General features: G+C 34.8%; 2 protein-coding genes across 3 annotated transcripts; both read left to right on the top strand.

Moving 5' to 3' along the window:
- Positions 1-432: 432 nt before the first annotated feature.
- On the top strand, positions 433-7,959 carry LOC124835798 (DEAD-box ATP-dependent RNA helicase 37-like). Its single transcript, XM_047310796.2, has 7 exons — positions 433-685; positions 1,012-1,881; positions 1,975-2,058; positions 2,422-2,664; positions 3,639-3,806; positions 4,006-4,119; positions 7,043-7,959. The coding sequence occupies exons 2-7, from the start codon at positions 1,153-1,155 to the stop codon at positions 7,535-7,537; spliced, it is 1,833 nt and encodes a 610-aa protein (XP_047166752.1). The 5' UTR covers positions 433-685; positions 1,012-1,152; the 3' UTR covers positions 7,538-7,959.
- A 7,323-nt stretch (positions 7,960-15,282) lies between these two features.
- Positions 15,283-22,075, top strand: LOC124835801 (RNI-like superfamily protein). Of its 2 annotated transcripts, none has more exons than XR_015781476.1 (12): positions 15,283-15,588; positions 15,682-15,741; positions 16,232-16,315; positions 17,141-17,271; positions 17,378-17,453; positions 20,316-20,386; positions 20,561-20,647; positions 20,727-20,799; positions 20,882-20,949; positions 21,026-21,094; positions 21,406-21,521; positions 21,775-21,796. XR_015781476.1 is itself a non-coding variant. In XM_047310799.2 (12 exons), exons 1-12 carry the CDS (start codon positions 15,406-15,408, stop codon positions 21,838-21,840), a joined length of 1,074 nt encoding a protein of 357 aa, XP_047166755.1. In that variant the 5' UTR covers positions 15,289-15,405; the 3' UTR covers positions 21,841-22,075. The 2 variants fall into 2 exon arrangements, 1 of the variants encoding a protein (XP_047166755.1); XM_047310799.2 differs by having other exon boundaries at positions 15,289-15,588; positions 21,416-21,521; positions 21,775-22,075.
- The last annotated feature ends 397 nt before the right edge of the window (positions 22,076-22,472 follow it).

Here is a 22,472-nt window from a genome sequence, read left to right as displayed (position 1 = left end):
AAATCTCAATTCAATAAATCCTAAAATATGTCAACCTGTATTGACTACTTTCTAGATGGTAATTGGCAACGATTTAATTTTAATATATAAGATTTTAATTGGACGGAGTTGTTATAATTCTATTTTATCTTTTAAACATGTTCATAAAATTTTCTACCCTTAAATATTTAAAAAAATGGAAACTTAAAATATATAATAAAATCTAATAACATTTATATTTAAAAAAAACTAATTTTGGTTATATTCTTTATAAGAAAAATGATCTATTATTATATGTTTAGTGATATTCTAAAAAGAAAAGAAGTAAAAATAAGTCATGAAGATATCAACGGATACGAAAGTGAGAGAAAAGAAAAAAAGAAAATGCTATTTTGGTTAGAGATGTAAACGCATAGAGTCACAATTATAATAGAATAGAATATTCACACGCAAAGGCTTATTTCCGCCGGTGGATTTCTTTCTTTCTTTCACTTAGATATTTTTACCTTCGTCTCATTTTCAGCGCACAAAACTTTTGTGTTTGGCAGGCAGCGTAGAAAACGTGAAGAGAAAATTAGGAAATTTTTTTGATTCAACTCGGAAAACACCGAGAAAAATCTCCTTTTCTTTCACCGATATCCTCGCCAAGGTGTTATTCGAAACACAAAATCTCAATCCAACTTTTTTTCTTCCCTCATTTGTTCAGGTTCTCTTCTTCTTCTTCTCTCATTTGATATCGATTTGCTCATTGTTTTCAGAAATCGTGTGCTATCGTTTTTCTTCTCGATCTGTTTGCTTGCGGATTGGTAATTTTTTTTTTAAATTTTAGGAGCGTTTATCGATTTGAAACTGTTCGGTTTTTGGATAATTATTTGAGGATTTGTTGGTTTACTTTGCTGGATTTCGTGTTCGTGATTTGATGTTCTTTTATTTTGTTGATATTGAGTTTTTAGTTTGAGTTTTTCTTGCTGCGATCTCCTTTTTTTTTGTTGATTGTGTGATTTGATAATTTTTTTTTCGTTTTCTGTGTAGTTGATCGTGGTTGTGTGACAGAGCGTGCATAAGAGGATCGTGGATTGGGAAGCGTAGTTTTGTGTTTTGTTATTTTTTTTTTTGGTTTTGTTCTGTTCAGCATTTGCTTGTTGCAAGAGCAAAGTCGCGATTTCTGCAACTATGAGAACTTCGTGGGCAGATTCTGCTGACAACTCAGCCATTGGTTCTGGCAATGGCAATTTCTCGGCTCACCCTCCCCGAGGTGCATATGTGCCTCCGCATCTTCGCAACAGGTCACTGTCGTCGGAGGTTCCTGCAGTGTCACACTCGCCGGCTCCTTTACCGGCGAATGACAGAGGGAATCCTGGTGGTGCAGCTCCTCATCAGGGAGGTGGTTACTTTAAAGCTGATCAAGGGCGGCAACAAGGATATGGTTCTGGTTATCAGACTGGTGGTGGCTGGAATGGTAGAGGGGCGGGGAGGGACCGTGGGAGGCGAGAGGTGAACCCTTTTGAGAATGATGAAGCTGATGATAAATCTCTGGAGCAAGAGAACAGTGGGATTAACTTTGAGGCTTATGATGATATCCCTGTGGAGACTAGTGGGGACAATGTGCCCCCGCCTGTGAATACATTTGCTGAAATAGATTTGGGCGAGGCATTGAATCATAATATACAGAGATGCAAGTATGTGAAACCAACCCCGGTTCAGAGGTATGCCATTCCAATTTCCCTTTCTGGGCGAGACTTGATGGCCTGTGCTCAGACCGGGTCAGGAAAGACAGCTGCCTTTTGCTTCCCTATTATAAGTGGAATAATGAGGGAGCAATATGTTCAAAGGCCACGTGTGGCTAGAACTGCTTTTCCGATGGCACTTATCCTCTCCCCCACACGGGAACTTTCATGTCAGGTGCTATTCTGATTTTAGATTCTGGTTTATACTGCTTTATATGTATACCGGTGTATCTATATCCTCAAAATCGAAAATTTCCTTATCTTGCAGATACACGATGAGGCCAAAAAGTTTTCTTACCAAACAGGTGTGAAAGTGGTGGTTGCTTATGGAGGAGCTCCAATCACACAACAGGTTATTTTCACCCATTGATGTTGTTCAAATCACTCTGACTTATTTTAGCCTTATGATGCCCTGCTGCTATATACTTTGTTTTGATTGTTTTTATTTATCATCACTTCCTTAACATTGGGGTTTAGGCTGATGCATTCAATAATTATGTGTTGATTTTTCTTTTTTAGTGAAGAATATAACTTGTTAAAGAAAAAAACAACATAGCTTTTTTCTTGTTCAATGAAGAACATGCTTTTTTTTTTTTAAATTTCTAGCAAGGACAAAGATGTGTTTAAATAATTGGGCTTGGTTCCTCTAAATCTATAAGTATTACTAGCCTTTGACAAGAAAAATCCACCATTAATATTGTGTTGTATGGTTCAGTTACGGGAGCTTGAGAGAGGAGTTGATATTCTGGTGGCTACTCCAGGAAGATTGGTGGATTTGCTCGAGAGGGCTCGGGTGTCACTACAGATGATAAGGTATTTGGCACTTGATGAGGCAGATCGGATGCTGGACATGGGTTTTGAGCCTCAAATAAGAAAGATAGTTGAACAAATGGACATGCCTCCTCCGGGCATGAGACAGACACTGTTGTTTAGTGCCACATTTCCAAAAGAGATACAGGTATTTTGTGACTCGCATTCATATCTATAACTTAATTATGTTTTTGCATTGAGAACTCCGTCCTCCTTCCCTCAAAAAAATTTCTCTTGTGCCGAGCCTTTGTGAAATGAAAATAAATTGGGGAAGTTGAATTTCTCATCCTTTTCTTGAAGCTGGAAACACCTTTTATTTTGTTTGTTACTTCTGAAAGTGGGCGGGGGAGGAAGGAAATGATGGGAAATTGTGAATAAAGGTGGGTCCCACGTTATTGGCACGTAACGTAATTGATTATGAAGTGAGCTAAAAAATAAAGGTTCTCACGTATTTCTCTTTTCTTTTCTCTTCCACTCACTATTTCTTTTCTCTTCCACTCACTATTTCTTTCCCCTCTTCGAAGGTTTAATGAAGATAACAAAACCATTTACTTCAAATGTAACATTTTTTTAGTATTTCTTTTTGTTTTTTACTGTTGGGGTATATATAATTTTAAATGAGAAAAGTAAGTGTTTAAGCAACTGTCTGTTATGTAGACCCCTATGTTTCTATAACCATTCAGTTTTAAAATTTATATCATTGTAAGTGGAACTAGATTTGGTAAGGTGGAAGTGCTGATGCCTATAACCAAACTTCATCCAAACAGTGAAACTGGTTTCTTACTGGGCGACATAAAATATTAATTGTAGAGTAGTACGGTGGTTGCATCAGTAGTTTATTTGAACAATTGATGGTGGTATAGCTTTTGGGAGTTGTTGAGGGTGATGTTTTCTAGTTGTCAATTGTCACTAAGATTCTTAAGTTTTGCTTACTAATAATATGTGATGAGGCTGATGCCTTGTATGTGCGATAAAAAAATCTATAAAGCTTGAGTTGTTGACAACCATGTAGCAATCAGCTAGATGTAATTTTCTCTTAGCTACACGATAGAACAATGTTTGTAAGACTTCTGAAAATCTGGGTTTGAGATAACAACTTTTGTAATTTTCATTTGAATGCAGAGACTTGCATCAGATTTTCTTTCAAATTATGTGTTTCTGGCTGTTGGAAGGGTCGGTTCAAGTACTGATCTAATTGCTCAAAGAGTAGAATATGTTCTTGAGTCAGACAAGAGAAGCCATCTCATGGATCTTCTTCACGCTCAGAGGGAAAATGGAATTTACGGCAAGGTAAATTTGTTGTCACCAGTACATATTGCTGATCTTCAGCCTTGTATTTGTGTATGACATGATTAGTTATTTTTTTGCTAGTGAAATTCACTATTTTTATACATTTGTGCTGCACTGAAACAACTGTTTCCATAAGAGTATGTAAATCTGAGTTGCTAATTATCATATTCATAAAGGATTTTTGGGTTGTTTTTTGCAGCAAGGTCTGACATTAGTTTTTGTGGAAACGAAGAAAGGAGCTGATGCTTTGGAACACTGCTTGTGTGTTAATGGATTTCCTGCAGCTAGCATTCATGGTGACAGAACACAACAAGTGAGTGTTTTCCTAGTCCAGTTTATGTATGAAGTGAAAAGCATGCCAACATTTTTATTACGTTGAAATTGTATTTTTTTTTTCTTTGTTTATTTTATGTTACTCTTTTTCTTTAGTGTAGTAACTAGGGGATTGAATTGGTTTAGTCCAAATAGATGTAGTAACGAGAGTTTAACTTGTGTTATGAAGTTCTACATCTCCTGATGCGACTAAAGGTGCTAAAAAATATGAGCAACTCAACTTTTATAAAAGAGAAAAATAAAGGATCAAATTTAAGACTTCCTGTCCAAGACTCGAATTTAATCCCCATCACCATAGAAAAAGGATTAACACGATGTATCTAATTTTTCTACAAACACAACAAGATCCATTTTAACCATCCTTGTATTCTTGTGGTGATATTCTCATTAATTTTCTCATCATTTTGTGTTATTGGTTCAATATATTTATTTAAGCATACAAATTTTGGTATGAAATTTTCTTTCATATTTACCGCTTACTAAAATTGCAATGCATATAGTGGTACTTGTACCGAAGTGAAAACCCTTTTTTTCTCTCTCCAAAGCTCATGTTTGAAGTTTATTGTTTCCCTTGATTCTTCAATCACAGATATATCATTTGCAAAAAATGTGAAATTAGGGACAATGTTTTGGATATCCGTAGTAAGCACGTCTAAGAATAGACTAAACAATTAAGGACTAATGCTAAGCCTTGATGTAATCTAATCTTCATAGAAAGTCCTTATTTTTGCCTATTGGTGTTCTCACACTAGCAGTTACCCCCGTACATGTCTTGTATAGGGTGGATGTAAGCCATGCAAACACCTTTGTTTTTCAAAGTCTTCCACAATACTTCTCGTGGCACTCAATCATACTTATTTTCCAGGTCAATAAATAAAAAGCGTATGGAACCTTGCTTTGCTTCAGTATCTTTCTACCAATCCCTGTAAAAGAGAAATGACTTTTGTTGTAAGCCTTCCTGGCATAAAATCTAAACAATTCTTGACCTCGATTACCCCCTTGATCTATGCTCAATCACTTTTTCCCATAATTGCATAGTGTGACTCGTAAGTTTTATACTTCTGTAGCTAATATACTTTTGATCATCTTTTTTTTTCTCTTAGACGGACCAAAGTTCCCTTCCTCCATGTAACATTTTCTTTAATCTCAAATCTCATTAAATAGTACTGTGGTAAGCCAAATGGATACCTTGTTCTCTTACTCACTTCCAAACCTCAATAGGGGAATACCGTTTAGGTCAATTACTTTAACACTATACATCTTCTAAGGGTTTATTTTCCCACTCCAGTCTGAATTTTCTGGTAGGAAGCCAATTATTTTCTCATCTTTGATTTCGAGTTTTTCCATATTAAATGCCGATTCTTGTCCATTAATGAAAAATTTACAAACGTATTTCTCGTCTCTCTATGATATATTGATCTGTTATCATAACTTCCCATTATTATCCTTAATACATCTTGCCTGATCCAAAACTATCGATTTCCTTTCTCTGTTTTTGGCAAGCTTGGATATACATTCTCCCTTTTCATCCCAAAATCTTTTTAGAACACTTCAAGCTTATATATACATTCTCAATTTTTTATCCCATTTCTGACATTATGATGCTTTACCCAATTCTTGGCATTATTGCACTCATATATTGATTTAATGTACCCTGTATTGTTGGACACTTTCATTCCACCTTTATGATTCCTTATCTGTTGGTCTGAAACATTTTTGGTTCTCCTAAGACTGCTTTTAGACATATTATCCCAGAAACATTAACATGCAATTTCCAATTGCTTTTCTCCAATAATTTCTTCTTAAAATTCAATTATTTATCTCCCTTACTCTCCATCACTTGATTTTTTTATCTGAAACTTTTTAGTATTTTTGTTTATGCAAATGAATATCAAGAATCATAACCTTATGCTGTGTAAGATTCTCTCCCAAAATAACCCTACAATCTTTACAAATCATTTTAATGCTTTTTGCTTAAAGGAAATCAATTTGTGACCCTAAACCTCCACTGTTGTAAGTGATTAGACGATCCTCACTTTTTGAAACTAGTGTTCATAATCCCAAAATCACGAGTCATAGAAATTATGAATAGTTTTTCCTTCCTAGTTTAGTTCTTTAAAACCAAAATCACTATAAGCTCCTAAAAGTTGCCTTACATCACTACCAACGTATCTATTTAAAGCCTCGCCTAAGAAAATCTTTTCCTCTCATGGAATGCCTTGTACATTGTACTAACCCCTCGAAATCTTCCTACTACTTTTCTTACGCAAGTGCCTCCAATTTAGTGGTGCAAAAGCACAAATGATGATTGCTCTCCGTGCCTTTGCTAATTTTTTCTTTGAACAAAAATCTACTATTTTATTTTTACTTTAATTGAAAGGAGGGTTTCAAATTAACCACGAAAGCTTATCTTTTACCCACTTACTGCATTGAAGAAACATCTTTAATTTATATTTTTTATATTGCAGTTGCAAGTAAGTCTTCGTTCAAATTTAAATTTAAAAGGGGAGAAAATCACCTGTTATCATTTCATTCAATAATACTGAATGACACTTTGGCTCTCAGGCGACTTTTTTAGTACTTATAATGTCCTCTTTCCAGAAGATCCAATAGAATTTATGCTTTTGAAGTTACAAATTGTTTGCAATCATGATGTTGTTGTGCTCACTTTTTCTGTTAAGATTGAATTGTGGGAACTTCTAGTTGAATCGCTTAAAATCTATCGTAATGTCGTAGTAATTTTAACTCTTTCCACAAAGGCTTGCCAACGATTCTATTTACAATCAATTTACAGCTTAGAAAGTGCTTTCCCAGAGAACTTCTGAATTAGTAGTTGTTCTTGTATATATTTCTTTCGTTGTGTACTCCTGAAAATAAACGTGTACTAATGGTTCTGTATGCAGGAAAGAGAACTAGCATTGAGATCGTTCAAGACTGGAAACACACCAATTCTAGTGGCAACGGATGTTGCAGCACGTGGTCTGGACATCCCTCGGGTGGCACATGTGGTAAATTTTGATCTTCCGAATGACATTGATGATTACGTGCACCGAATAGGAAGAACGGGGCGAGCTGGTAAAATGGGACTAGCAACGGCCTTTTTCAATGAAAGTAATGTATCCTTGGCCAAACCATTGGCTGATCTGATGCAAGAGGCTAATCAAGAAGTTCCTGCCTGGCTCACCCGTTATGCGGCAAGGGCTGCCTACAGTGGTGGCAACAGAAACAGGAGGTCAGGGGGATCCCGTTTTGGTGGTCGTGATTTTAGGAGGGAGGGCTCATTTAATAAATCAACAGAGTACTATGGCGGTGGAAACGGTGGTGGAGCTGCTGGAGGATATGGCAATTACGGTGGAGGAGGAGGGTACGGTCAAGGTGTGACAAGTGCTTGGGATTAGATTAGTGTCACATCACTAATTCATTCTCACGTTGATTGTATATAAATTTCAGACTTTAATGGTGAAAAGCTGTATCTTCTCAACCATGGTTTGCCTGCACCCATGCATTCCTTACTGGATGAATCTTTTATCATAGGCTTGGTTTTGCTGGTTAGGCAAATGAGGTGGGGGAAATGCTGCATATGGAGAAGACAAAATCTGTAAGCAACCCAAAAATTTCTGACTGGATGACTTGTTTGAGTCTGTATTGTAGAAGAAGAGGGAGAGGGTGTAAACAGATTGGATGGGGACGAAAGGACTGATATTACTGAGAGTTTAAATGGTGGGTAATGCTGTGTTATGTATTTTTTTGTTAGGTCCTTAGCCTTTGACACTTAAGTCAGGAGTTATCCTTAATTAGCATGCACATATTGTTGATTTCATTATTCTATGCCTTTAATTACCTAATTTTGTCTTCCCTTACTAGAAGGGTCCATTCAATTATTTTCCTGCTACTCACTGTACCTTTCTACCCTATCAGTTAGTAAGTAGTACACACTCACTAACAATTCTTCCTTAAAACCAAGTTACCCTTAAGTTGTGGTTAGTTTAATGGTTGTATATTACATCTTATGATATTAGTATATGCTGATTTTGTAAGCTCGTTAAAATTATATATTTTTTCCTTTATATGAAATAACTAACCCAACTTTTCGAGATCGAAGGTGAGAAAGGAAATCGTCATCATGCTTTGTATCGCCTTTTATATCTGTCATCTGTTCACTCATTTGTATACATAATTAGAAATAGCAACTTTTTTTAAATCAATCAAAAAATAGAACACCATATTTTCTTGTTACTCTCCTTTTTATTTATTGTATGTGTCATAACCATATATAGTTCAGGTAGCTGCACTATTAACTATTTCAGTCGATTTTAGATTACTAATTAGTCGAGATAAATTCCTATCTTTTTAGTGTTTGAGCCGTCAGTCCAATATTTAATTAATTGAACCCTTATGAGATCATTTTTTGATCTCATTAATCCTTTAAAATGATTTAATAACTGTATTGTGATTATTGTCTAATCTCAATAATTCTTTTTTATGTAAAAAATAATATAAAATACGTGTAAAAACATTTATATTACTTTATGATATAATTACTTATTTAGAACATGCCATATGGATTCCATCAAGAAATTTAAGGTAGACTAACAGTTAATATGACATTAAATTTTTTTTTTCTATTTTCTTAAACTTAGTTTTTCATTTTTTATAAGTAACTCCATTTTATATCTCATTAAAGCACATAAATATATAATTAATCAAGTCTATTAAGATACAAACATGAATATTTACCTTAAAATAATAACATATCTACCTCGGGTCACAAACCGGGAAAATAAAGACACAAGCATCACTATACATGTAAATTACAAAGACCGTTTTTGAAGAGCTCTAAAACTAGACGAATTTATAGTATTATAATTTATTTTTTAAATTTACGCTGTTTTCCAAATAATTTCATAAAATATTTTTTCCACCAATTAGTATGAAATAACTTAGCCTATTATAAACGTTTTAATAAACTTTATGCAATTATAATGGAACTTATTATACTTTCTAATTTTCCTCGTTTAACACGCATTTTACATAAGTAAATAATTACAATAAATGCAAATAAAATTGTATCTAAAAGATATGATATATTTTTTTATTTACTAAAATCGAACATTTTTTTTTCAAATCAAATGTGTTTAAAAATTATTATAAAAGAACCTGCATGGATTACATCATCAATTAATAGACTTAAATTCTTTTACTTATTATATTTTAAGTAACTCATAAATTTGGAAACTTTCAGTTAATTTCATAATATAAAGTGCTTTATAATTTTAGAATTCTAATTTATAATTTATAACTATTTTTTTATAGTTTTGTAATTTTATAATTTTATATTTTTGAAATAAGTAATTCACTTATTGATTAAATTTTGTGAGAGATGAGTTTGTAGAAGAGGAATGTAGTGACTTAGTTAATTTTGCTAAAAGTCATATCTATGAAGTAAGTAAAAATGTTTATTGTGAAGGAGAATGTGAATGAAGAGAAGGTAAACAAAAAGATGAGAGGTGTTCTTCATGTACCTTCATAACTTTGTCCTGCACCTTCAACTTTATTAAAAATTTAAACTTTGATCATCTACACTTTTGATATGTGTCAACACCCAATTTCGTCCGGATGACTAAATAATATAGTTTTGGTGAAATTTATTTTATTTTATTCTATTTTATGTCATTCTAATTTTATTTTAGGCTTAATACCTCTCTTGGTCCCTATTTTGGTCAAGTGTGTTCGTTTTGGTCCCTGTTTATTTTTTTTGTTCAAGGTGGTCCTAAAGAATGTAAAATTTGTTCAATTTGGTCCTTTTTGGAAACGTCATTTAAATCGTTAACGGTAGACAGTCCAGGTGTGCACAATAGTGTTGAGATGACATTTAACTGCCCACGTGGATTTCCTATAAGCAAAGTGAGGTGGATTTTATGTTTTTTTGAAAGTGTATTTCTGATATTTAATGAAACTCATCACTTTCCTTCTCTCCCCTATACTAACCAAACCCCAATCCTCTGGTCTCTTCCGCTTGAGCTTCTCTAACTCGAGCCCACCACCTCAAACACCACCAAAATGCTCCCTCAATCGCCACAACCCAACTGAGGGAGACTTGGGTTAGACTTGGGTTGTGGCGACTGAGGAAGCATTTTGGCAGTGTTTGAGGTGGTGGGCTCGAGTTAGAGAAGCTGAAGCGGAAGAGACCAGAGGATTGGGGTTTGGTTAGTATAGGGGAGAGAAGGAGAGTGATGAGTTTCATTAAATATCAGAAATACACTTTCAAAAAAACATAAAATCCACCTCACTTTGCTTATAGGGAATCCACGTTAAATGCCATCTCAACACTGTTGTGCACACTTGAACTGTCTGCCGTTAACGATTTAAACGGCGTTTCCAAAAAGGACCAAATTAAACAGATTTTACATTCTTTAGGACCACCTTGAATAAAAAAAATAAACAGGGACCAAAACGAACGCACTTGACCAAAATAGGGACCAAAAGAGGTATTAAACCTTTATTTTATGATTATTTTACTTTGTTATTTTGAGTTATTGTATTTGAGTCTATTTTATTATATTGTATTTTATTTCATTTATTCTATTTTAATCTTATTTTGGTTATTCTTTTTTTATTTAGAGTTATTTTATTATGTTTTATTTTAATCTATTTTTAGATCAATTTATTTCTTTTACTTTAATTTATTTGCCAAATGTTAAAACTAGACAAAAAGAAACAAAAAAATGGCAAAGGTCAACTTTCTCGGCCTGCTTTCTTTTTCTTCGTTTCCAGGCTATCTCCCATTTTCTGCTACGCCATGCATGCATCTACACTGCCTTAAGCTAGCTTACCTTAAGAGGAAACACAACATAACAGAATAGGGGGCCGTTGTAGGAAGTAACCATTTAACAGGGCCACGCTTTTGACTTTGGCTTCATCCTGGGAGCAATATTCCCTGGGGTCCGGTACTCACCCTTCACATATTATTCATGTGGGACCCATCAAGAACCACTGGGGCACAGACAAAACGGATTCTGAGTTTCTCTTCATATCTCCGTTTTCCCAAAGAACCTGAAAGATTAAGGCCTTGTTTACTTGAATGGATTTGGGGGAGAGTAATTAAGGGGATTTGAGAGGATTTAAAGATAAATTTTTTTGTTGTTTATTTGAGTGAATTTGGAGGTAAGTGAGAATGAATTTAGAAGTAAAGTTTGTGAGAATTAGTGTAGGATTTGATTTACGTGACAGATTAAAAAAATTTACTTTCAAATTCACTTTCATTTACCTTCAAATTCACTCAAATAAACAACAAAAAAATTTATCTTCAAATCCTCTCAAATCCCCTCAATTACTCTCCTCCAAATCCATTCAAGTGAACAAGGCCTAAACCCCTAACCATTCGTTGAACGAATTCATCTAGCATTCCAATAACCATTGTCAAGGCCTCAACACAGAGAAGCATATATACTAAAACTTGTGGACTTCTGATGAAACCACTTTCTCCTCCGTTACATCCATCATTCACCTCTCACCCTCTTCTCTATTTCCTCCATCACGCACATCGCAGGAACCCACTATTCCCTCAACCTACACCATTAACTACAAAAACAAAATCCTCCTCAATTCTCTCGTCGGATATCACCATCAACTCGAGTTCACTCTCATGACCATTCTCCCTGTTACTTACGAAGCAAAAAAATAGTGTTTCTTTAAAGTGCCTCCCTGTGTCTAATGTTGAGGGGACTGAAGAAAAGAAGTGAAGTTGAATCACAAGAAAAAGGATTACAAGGACTTACGAGAGAAAAACGTAAACATAGAAGGTAAGTTCTCCTTCGCTTCATCGCTCGCAAAAGTTTTGCTTCAGTTGATCCCTCCATTCTCTGTCAACGCCCATGGCCCATATCCACCCACCAACCACCAAGAATCCCAAGAGCCAAACCAGATATTGAAACCAAGCCTTCATGCCTCCTTTCATCTCCAATCACCAACAAAGGAGTTGAATCGTTGAGCAGGAAACGCATACACGACAGAAACCAGAAAACCCATCACATAGAATCCCCAAACATCGTCTTGGCAAGCCTCTGTGGCCGTGTTCTCTGTTGATTAAACAATGAGACCCCCCAAAGGTTCTGTATTCTCTGTTAATTAGACAATGAGACCTCCCAGAGGTGGAGGACGCGATAGCGTTTTCAGTGGTGGCAGTGACGATGGCAATTTTAGAGGTAGAGATGGATTCGATCGTCGGAGTAAAGGAGGTCGACGCGATGACTGGCAGCAACTTTGGTCGTGACTTGTGGCGCTGGTGGTGCCCTGGTTCGAGACGGCTGGGCTCGCTCAGGCAGTGTTTGACGAAGGAGCGAGAAAGCTTTTCTCGTGCTGGAAGAGGAGGAGGAAAGAAGGGCCTGGAGCTGTGGCCGACGGCGATCCCGACGGTGAGCGGTGGTGCTCGCGACGCCTTGGGCCGTGACACACGGCGGCTGGCTAAGATTGCGGTGGCGACCCGCATCGCCGGCAGCACCTCAGGTCGAGCACGAAGGTCGTCGCGGCAGCAAGGATGCGAGGTGGGGATGGCTCTCGACGGCCGATTCGGCAGAGGCTGTGGCGCAGGTGTGCAGCAAATGTCGTTCTTCCTTGCTCTAGAGAAGAGGATTTGGATTTCGTTGATTTGGATTTCGTTGATTTGGATTTCATCAAATGGAGTAAAGAGTGGGAGACCCCTAATGCTTCTAAGTGAGGGAGAGAACCTAAACCCTTGGTCCTAAGTTGCTGGGCCAATTCCTTCTTTTAAAATAAAAAAACCTTTTCTACTTTTTGCACACCCGTTTCCCATTCACACCATCATTTCGTTTGGGCTTAAGCCCATTCTGTTTCCACAAACAAAAAATGTTTTGGGTTTAAATCTGCTTCCTCTACACAGCCCATTTGTTTTTACCTACTATTTTGATCCTTTCCTTTTTTTTTATTTTATTTTTGACCCTTTTTGTTTTTGACATCTATTCCATCTTTATTTTGAATGTTTACCCTTTTAAAAATATATATAATAATATGTGAAAAATACATAAAAGCACAAAATAAAAAATAACCAAAAAAAATATTTTAAAGGTTAAGCGTATCATCCTTGTGCCGAAAACCTTTTCTCTTTCTTTTATAAAAATACCAAAAAATATAAAATCTTTAAAAACTAAAAACATCTACATTTTCGAACAACAATCTTTAGCTAGAACTACGTAATCCTTGATTCTCCATCAAAAGTGGAGATACGTAGGAGCAAGACTAATCCTTGTCAGTTTCACTTCCCAAAAATCCATCATTTCAAAACAAATTTTCAAACAATTTCCAAACAAACTTCTCAAACAAAACAAATTTTCAAACAATTTCCAAACAAACTTCTCAAACAGTTTCAAAAGAACTACGTAACCTTGATTTCTCATTTTGAATGAGAATACGTAGGAGCAAGGTCAATCCTTGTCGGGCCCAAAAAACTAAAAAATATATTTTGTTTCTTTAGAGTTTTATTTTAGGGGATAGTTAAACATTTTGAAAACCACATCATATTCGCGTATTTAGTGAAAGGTATTGCCTGAGGGCAGACGTTGTAGGGTGTTAATACCTTCCCTACACGTAACCGACTCCCGAACCCAGAATCTGGTTTTTCATAGACCATGCCTTATCCTTTTATGGTTTTTCCGTAGTTTTCCAAAATAAACTATGGTGGCGACTCCAAATCTCTTTTCAAAACCCGTCCTTTTTTTTTGGATCGTCATCCCGTCACGATTCCTGTTGCGACAACATGAAATAAGAATCTTTGACCAAAAGAATTTTTTGTGCATCTTAAAAATTGAAATCTTACATCCTTGAGCCTTACTTTCTCTCTCACATCTCCACCCTTGCCTCCTTACTTTCTCCTCTGTTGCACCTTCTCCCTTGTTTTCTCCTTTTCTCCTCCATCACGACTTCCTTTCTCCTCTTTTGGTTTTGAAGCGGGTGATGGTGGTGTGGTGGTCTTCCTTAGTGGTAGTGTGATGGATCTCCTCTCGCATGTTCTTCCTATTATTGTGCTACTAAAGGTTGGTCTCCCTCCCTTCCTTCCCTGCTCATTTGTATGCTTTGGATTCATTGGTATGCTTTAGATTAAAATGTATAGATCATTGTATTGGATTAGATTGAAATGTACGTTTTGCGCTGATAGATAAATGTATGTAAAATGAAGTTCAGAAGTCTTAATCGTACTTCAAAATACGGTTAAGGTCTCGCTGACTTTCGAAAGCTGGCAAACCCTTAACTGACATTTGAAAGCTGATTAAAGGTCTTATAAAAGTAAATCTTATCTCGAGAGTCAACTTCAACGAAAAACAACCACGAATAAAAAATAATAACAGTACGACAACAACCACCACCATCGAAACTACCACCAATGCACAATGGAAAAAGATAAAGAAGTAAGGAAAACAAAAGTGTACAAGTGAATTTGAAAACACGGAGGGTGTAGATATATATTTACAAGTTCATTTATTTGGTTGATAAAAAACAACACCATCATTACTCAATCATAACTCTATCACACCCGTGCAAATCAAAGGATAAGAATGTAATTTTGGAAGTGCAAACCAAAGTTATGGAATGGCAAGGAAAAGTATCAATAGAAAAGATATTGAATTTATTAACGTTCGACAAAAAAAAAATAAAGATAATTATCGAAATTATGAAAATTGTACCATAAAGGATGATTATGTGAATGAAAAGTTATATGGTGAAGAATTAATGGATGAAGATGATAAATATAAATATTTAAGGTTTAAGAAAGAAATTATATAAAGATTTTGGAATGAATTTTGAATTTCCTACAAAATTCATAAAACCTATGATAGAATATGTATTTTTAAATAGTAAAGGGGGTAGAAGCTCGATCAAAACATACAAACTCAAACATTCATTTGATTAGATGTTTTGTAATAAACCGTCAAAATTAATTCATTTGTTAGGTTTTAGTTTCAGTTTCTCTCTTCCATTTATAATAATCTTAATGATTCAACAACAAAATTAAAATTTAACTCATTTTAATAGAAAAAAAATTATTGGACATGGCTCGAATTTACTTAAGAGAGGTATAAAATTATAAAAATTAAATTTAAAATTTTATTTGTGGTATGTATGAAGGATTAAAGTAAACGCTTTAAGTTCTATCACAGTTTCTGCATTTATCAGAAAACATAGTTTACTTGTGCATTAGGAACGAAACGTTTCGAATTTGAAAAACCAGAAGCAGGAACTCGAGTTTACGCGAATGGAGGAATACGGCGCAGCAGAGGCAGAATCGAAGGAGAATATTTGGTGCAGAGAAACAGTGCCAAAGGTTTTCAAAATTGTCTGCTGCACATTACCTCTTTCTAACACAGACCTCGTTTTGCTCCTTCTTGTATCGCCTTCAGTTCATCGAACCCTTCTCTCTTGCCAACCCCTTTGGGAGGTATCTACTTCTAAGCAATTGTCTTTTTTTTTTACCAAATTACATTTTCATTTCTTGGTATCAATCTTTTTTTTTATTTTCTGTTGTAATTAGTTTCTCAATTTGCGCGAGTTAAAGAATGCGGGGAATCGCCTTATAGCTGCTCTTTCTTTGGTTAGTATTTTTTTCTTTTCTTTTTTGATTTATTTAACTTGTGTTTGGTTTTGGTTGAAGAATATGGTGAAGTATGTTAACTATGTAATAATAAAAAAATGATCTTTTTTGACTCCGAAATACCTACTTGATAACATGTTTTAAGGGTAATCTGGTCATCAAAAAAATTAAACTTTTGTAATTGTAAAGTAATAGAGAGGAGGAAGGCCGAAATAATGGATGTCAAGTGAGTGCAAGAGTTTGTTAAGGTGTCAAGATCAATAATACAAGGCTTTATTACCATTATGTATAGTGTGTCTTGATTGTGAGAGTCAATAATAAACATTTTCTATTGAACTTGTTGATCCTTGATCCATATGTATGAAAAAACGTATGTTAGGTGATGAATTTTAAAAATAATGGCTTCCTTGTTTTTAAAATTTGTTATTTTATGGCTTTTTGTTTAACATTTTGCGGTTATTTGGGGGTGTAATTTGATGCATTCTTGTAGCCTAGATACAGCCATGTGAAGCAGATTAACCTTGAGTTTGCGAGAGATGTTGAAGACACGCATCTCATTCTTATTAAGGATAAGGTAACACGTGTATTTATTTTTACTATTTTATACTTTTTTGTATATTTACCTTTGAATGTTAAGGATGGAAGTAGCCTGCTGGTTTAACCGAAATATCGTCATAGAAATTTGTTACTCTGTTGTGTACAGCAAGATTGATTAGTGTGATGCCTCAACTAAGAGAGAAAGAGAGAAAAGTGTGGGAATGTTTGGTGATTTGATATGATAGAGATCGAAAAGTGTCTACAGTGCGAAGTGTCCACCAATCAATTTGCAAAATCTTGTATTCTTATATTTTCTAACTTCACTATACTGAATTTTGCTTCAAACAGTTGCTAATATATTTGAAAGTGGAAAATTTTTCTAACCTCATCGAGCTTGATAAAATTAAAGAGCGTGAAAGATGAAACTAATATGGTATAGTCTAGTTTTAGTATTTCTTTCTCTTTTTAAAATTTTGGTTATTATATCATGTTGAGATATCACATGTCCCAAATATAACTTGTGTCATTGTGAATTTATTGGATAATAAATAGAAAGACGATAGCATAAATTTACAGCTATATTCTGGTCATGGGAATGCAGATCATGGATTGAAGAAATAAGAATTTATTGTATCTAAGAGAAAAAAAAAACATTAAGATATGGGTACCATCGAACTGAAACCACTGTCCTGGATTGTGAATTGGCTACCAATAACTGATTGCATATTGATGGGCTAAATCTACCTGGTTGCAGTTAAAATGTAAAAGTCTTATCTGATTATCCTCTCATAATAACATCTACTTTATGTTATGGAATATATGTTGTCTGCGTTTCTAACCAAATATTTTGAAGCATTTCTAGTGTTTTAGTTCTCTTCAAAGCTTGGAGTCTTTAAATTTGAATGCCTGCCAAAAAATATCAGATACAGGAATTGAAGCAATAACCAGTTGTTGCCCCCAGCTCAAAAGCTTTTCGATCTACTGGAATATCAGGTGCTTTAAACTTTTCTTAATGTTTGATGTTTATGTTTGCAGCTGGTAATCTTTATTTGCATTCAAAAGTCAATCCTTATCATTAGTACTGAAATACGAATTGCAGGGTATCAGACCTAGGACTACAATATATAGTGAAGAACTGCAAACATATAGTTGACTTGAACATAAGTGGATGTAAGGTATGCCTTGGTTTTGTAATTAATTTATTCAGTGTTATTGATTTAGTATTGCATGTATGTACATTTACTATGCATTCCTTCATTTTATATTCTTGTTGCTAGTTTATATTAAATTTTCTTTGGTCTTTAGTTGTGTAACGTATTTCTAAGGCATAAATTTTATCATTTTTACTCATTTATATAATTAGTTGAAGTTTATCCAATTGTTATTTGATACACTTATTAGATATTTATATAGTTATAATGTCTTTCTTGATATTTAATATTGGAGAAAAGAAAATGTATTTTCTTTTGATATTGAATACTTGATAATATCACGTTTTATTTACTATGATTTTTATTTTTTGTAAAGTAATTATTTAATTAATATTTGAAACATTAAAGGGCTAGGTATGGGTTTATCTATTCTCGGTCAGGGATGAAATGTAGAGATGTCAAAATATGTTCCAAGCCGTGAGCTAACTTAGCTCACCACGGCTGGAAAAAAGTTAGTTTTTTAAACGAGGATCAAACTTAATCCAACTCACTTAACCGTGTTAAATGTGTTCGAGCTGAGTTGAAGGTGGGTTGACGCATAACCCACTAATAAAAACCCTTTATTAGTTTTTTTACCATTTTTCATAAGTTTTTTATTATAATTATTTGTTACTTCTAATCGTGTAAGTTAACAATTTGATTTTTTTAAATACTACAATATTATCCAATAATTTTTGAATAGTTTGGATGTTTAATTTATTTGTTTGCCAAGTTATGCAGGTTGACACTTTAATTTCTACCCACTATTTTTATAATAAGTTTGGTGAAATAGGTGAACACTTTGATTGTATTGGTATAAAGAAATGAGTTGGGTCAATCCGCTTTGATTGTATTGCACTAAATATATAAAATAAATTGAAAGAACAAAATATTCTTAAGTGAGACAACTCACTAATCCACGAACTTGTGGTGGGTCAAGCCAGGTTACGAAATTTCTAACTCATCAAAAAGTAAGCTGGGTTAGGCTGACAAATTTCTACCATATAAGTTCACAAGTAAGAGACACCATTGCTCGATCTTTAGCTTCAACATCGGGCCACTACATTTTGCTTTTTACTTTTCTATGAGATAATATTTCCTCCGAGGAAGACACAATATCTTATAGTAGAGCATCTGTCACTGGAGGAGCTTGCCCAATTAGCATAATAGTACCCAGAGACTTGAATATTTTCTTTATCTTCGTATAGCAAACCTTGTCCTGGAGCCTTTATGAGGTACCTTAAAATACTAATGATGGCATTCCAATGGCCAATACATGGTGCCTGCATAAACTGACTAATTACTCCACCTGCAAAAGATAGATCATGCCTCTTAATAGTAAGATAAATTAGCTTTCCAACCAGCTGCCTATATCTTCCTGGATTAGGAAATGTTCACCTTCTTCCATTATTAGTTTATGATTTTGGTCCATAGGACTATCTACTAGATTACAATCAAGCATACTTGTCTCTTGTAGTATGTCAATAGTGTACCTCTTTTGATTGAACTACCTCAATATAATATTTGTCAAGTTTCTTCTTGATTTCTTCCAAAAAATTCTATTTCCAAGAACATTTTTAGTTCTTCTATTGCAGATAGGGCATTAGTCATGAAAGAGACCATATCATGGTCAGTCATTTTGAGAGATGCAAGCTTGTTTGCATAATATAGAGGCATTGGATATAATTGATATAAATGTTTTGAGCTTTCTTCCAAAAGGAGTGGCATGTTGTGAAAGCTCTAAGGGACATTAAAAGTCTTGGTTCTACATACTGCCACAATAGAGCACAAAGTTGGAAATCAACTTGTTTCCACGGTTCAGCTTTTCCGGGAGGCACATGGCTTCCATCTTGCTCAAGGTGGTCATGATGACATTGGCCAAGAAACCACATTTCAACAGTTCCAGACCAAGAGAGGTATTTTTTGCATTTAATTTTTCAGAGGAAATGGAAGGACTTCCAGGGAATGAGACAACAGTAGCAAAACAGCCACTCAGGAACAAAACAAGTTTTAACTAGGAAACCCTAGATAGCCCGTTAAACCTTGCTTGTAAAAGGCAACCAAGGACCAGAACAATAGAGGAAGGGCCGACAAACACAACCAAAGCAACATTGTTGCTCGGGTGAGAGGAAGGTGGTGCGTGAGCTTCACACGTAGAGTGTCAATGTGGATAGACATGGTGCGTGTGGCATATGGGACTAATGTAGGCTTCGGGGCTGGTGGCGTTGGTCGTCTCTCGGAGTGGCAATCCAAATCTGGTGGTTGCCGATGGTAGATGGGGATGAATGGACAGTGAATAGTGGTTGACAGCGTTGGACAATGTCAAGCAGTACAGGACAATTGCAGACAGTGGTGAACAACAATGGAGTTGGATAGCCACAGACAGCGCTAACTAGTGTCGACGAATTAGATGAGACAAAAACTAGAGCATGATCGACCCACTTTAATACCAACTTGAGATTCAAACAAAGAGAAGATATATGTTTAGAGGGATTTTTAAAAGACCCCGTCTCTCAATCTTCTATTTATAATGAAAAACATATACAAGAATCCATGGAAGAGTAAGGGCCTGTCCTGCCCTAGACACCTAGGTGTAGAACTATAGGTACAACTGATAGAAGTTCCCAACATTCTAACCCCTATACCTAGACTTAATGATAATACATAGATGTAATTATTCTAACACAACAAATCCTTGTTCTCTTTGCTTTATCTCGATAAGAAATGGTATTTTGTGCCTTAATGCAACTTCATATTTATAGTTTATGATAAATTGAAAATTATCTATTGAGAGTTGGCACTTGTATCCTCTGATGTCTGAACAAAGCACTTTTATGATAATTGCAGAATATTTCAGACCAAGGTGTACAAGTTATTGCTGACAATTATCCAGAACTAGAGTCACTAAATTTGACAAGGTATCGCCAGTAAATTATAACAGATTTTGTAACATCTTGCATGCTATGAGATTGTAAATATTATTTCCCAGATCATGGATCAGTAAAGTGATGGTTTGGGGTGGGAGGATTATGATGAACACTGGGGTCAATTATACCTATCTTCTGATGCTTGTCTCATAATTTGATATTTAGGTGCGTCAAATTAACAGATGAAAGTTTGATGAGTTTGTTGCCAAAATGTCTTTCTCTTCGGAGTTTGAATCTCTATGCACTGTCAAGGTTGGCCTTGAAACTTGACGCTAAATTCAAGTTGTACTGCCCTGGAATTTCATTAATTCATATCATTACTATTATTCAGTTTCACAGGTGCAGCTTACAGGAACTTAGGTCTTCTATCACGTCTGAAGTTTTTGGATCTCTGTGGTGCCCAGGTAAAAAGTATTGGGTTTCTGCTATTATCTCTGGGCAACCCTATCTAATGCAGACAACTAATGGATACAATTTTGCTTGCAGAATCTTTCAGATGAAGGACTCTCCTGTATTTCTAAGTGCAAGAACCTTGAATCCCTCAATCTGACATGGTAAATGAATCTTCAATCTAAACATCTATCTGTCATATTAAAGTAAAGTGCTTGTATTCATGATTTTGCATGATAGGTGCACACGTGTGACTGATGAAGGGGTCATATCCATTGCAAAGGGTTGCACCTATCTTCAGTTTCTAAGGTATATTAATTTGAGAAATTTGTAGCACTTGAATTTACAGTACTGGGAGGTGCAGTCTTGACTTCTGAAATTTTTTTGTTCTTGTCATACTATGAACCTAAATTCTTCTCATGATATATGGTTGGATAAGGGGTTTGAATGTTCATTTTTTTGTTCCAGTGAGGACTATGACATTCACTTTTGCAACACTTGTACATGACATTTTTTTAATTAATCTTAACTAAAATTTCTATTATATAGTGCATATTTACTTCTTTCATACTATGCTTTGTGTTATCCAAAAATCATTTCTCTTACTGATTTGTTGAAAGGCATATGTAGCTTGTTTGGAATAGTTGGTGTGACTGACAAAAGTCTGGAGGAACTCTCAAAGTCCTGTTCCAACAAAATTACGACCCTTGACGTGTATGGATGTATTGGCATCAAGGCAAATTCCTACCTGAACATAGCACTATTTCTGTATAAAAGGAATGCTAGCAACATACTCTTTAACACACTATTTCTGATTGGTTATAATTCTTGAAGAAATGAAGAGTCAGACTTATAAAAAATTGCGATTTTCAATAAATTTTAACCAATTATAGCTTGTTCAAAAGAGTATATTGGTAGCATTCCTCTAGTGAAAAATTCCAATTATTTGCTGGACTGGTTTTTCTAACAGTTCCTTTATTCCCTTGCAGAACCGAAGCCGTGAATACTTGCTACAATTGTTTCCCTATTTGAAATGCTTTAAAGTGCATAGCTAATGAGTTGGTAGAGAAAAGAAGAAAATTTGGTACTAAAAACAGTCCTTTTGACAATTAGGACATATTAACCTTGAAATTTGCAAATTTAAACACAATTTTTTTGCTATTTCTTTCTTCATATGGTGCCTTTTTTAGGTTATCAATTTAAACGGTAGTAAATTTGTGTATTTTGGGGTGTTAAAAAACCGTGTGGAAGTAATTTTTGTTAATTTGAATGATTATGCCTTATTCTACAGCTACAATTTCGACACAAGAAGCCCGAGTGTAAGCGAACAACAAAACTGAGTTCTCGATAAGAAAATGACAAGCTTAAGTGGAAAGTGTTTTCCTATTTATAAATCAACCTACGAATTTTAACCGTTTTTTATAAGTCTTATATGTAACTTCTCCTAAAATTGGAAAGTGAAAGTTGAGGTTAATTTATGAAAGAAGTTTGATTTATTTATTTTATAAGTATTTATTATGAAATCAAGATAAATCTTTGACATTGTGAAAATATAGTGGAATGATGGAGTTCTTCCTAATCCTTCTTTGGATTGTGTAATGATAACTAATTATTTTTCACTTATTTGATTTTCTAATTTAATTACTTTTATTTTTCTTATGAACACTTCCTTTTGGAAAATCGTTGA

This window comes from Vigna umbellata, chromosome 8 (genome assembly GCF_029865625.1).
Source record: "Vigna umbellata cultivar VRB3 chromosome 8, Vumbellata_1.0, whole genome shotgun sequence".
Lineage (NCBI taxonomy): Eukaryota > Viridiplantae > Streptophyta > Magnoliopsida > Fabales > Fabaceae > Vigna > Vigna umbellata.
The sequence above is the reverse complement of the archived record's forward strand: the minus strand, read 5'-3'. Positions and strand labels throughout refer to the sequence as shown.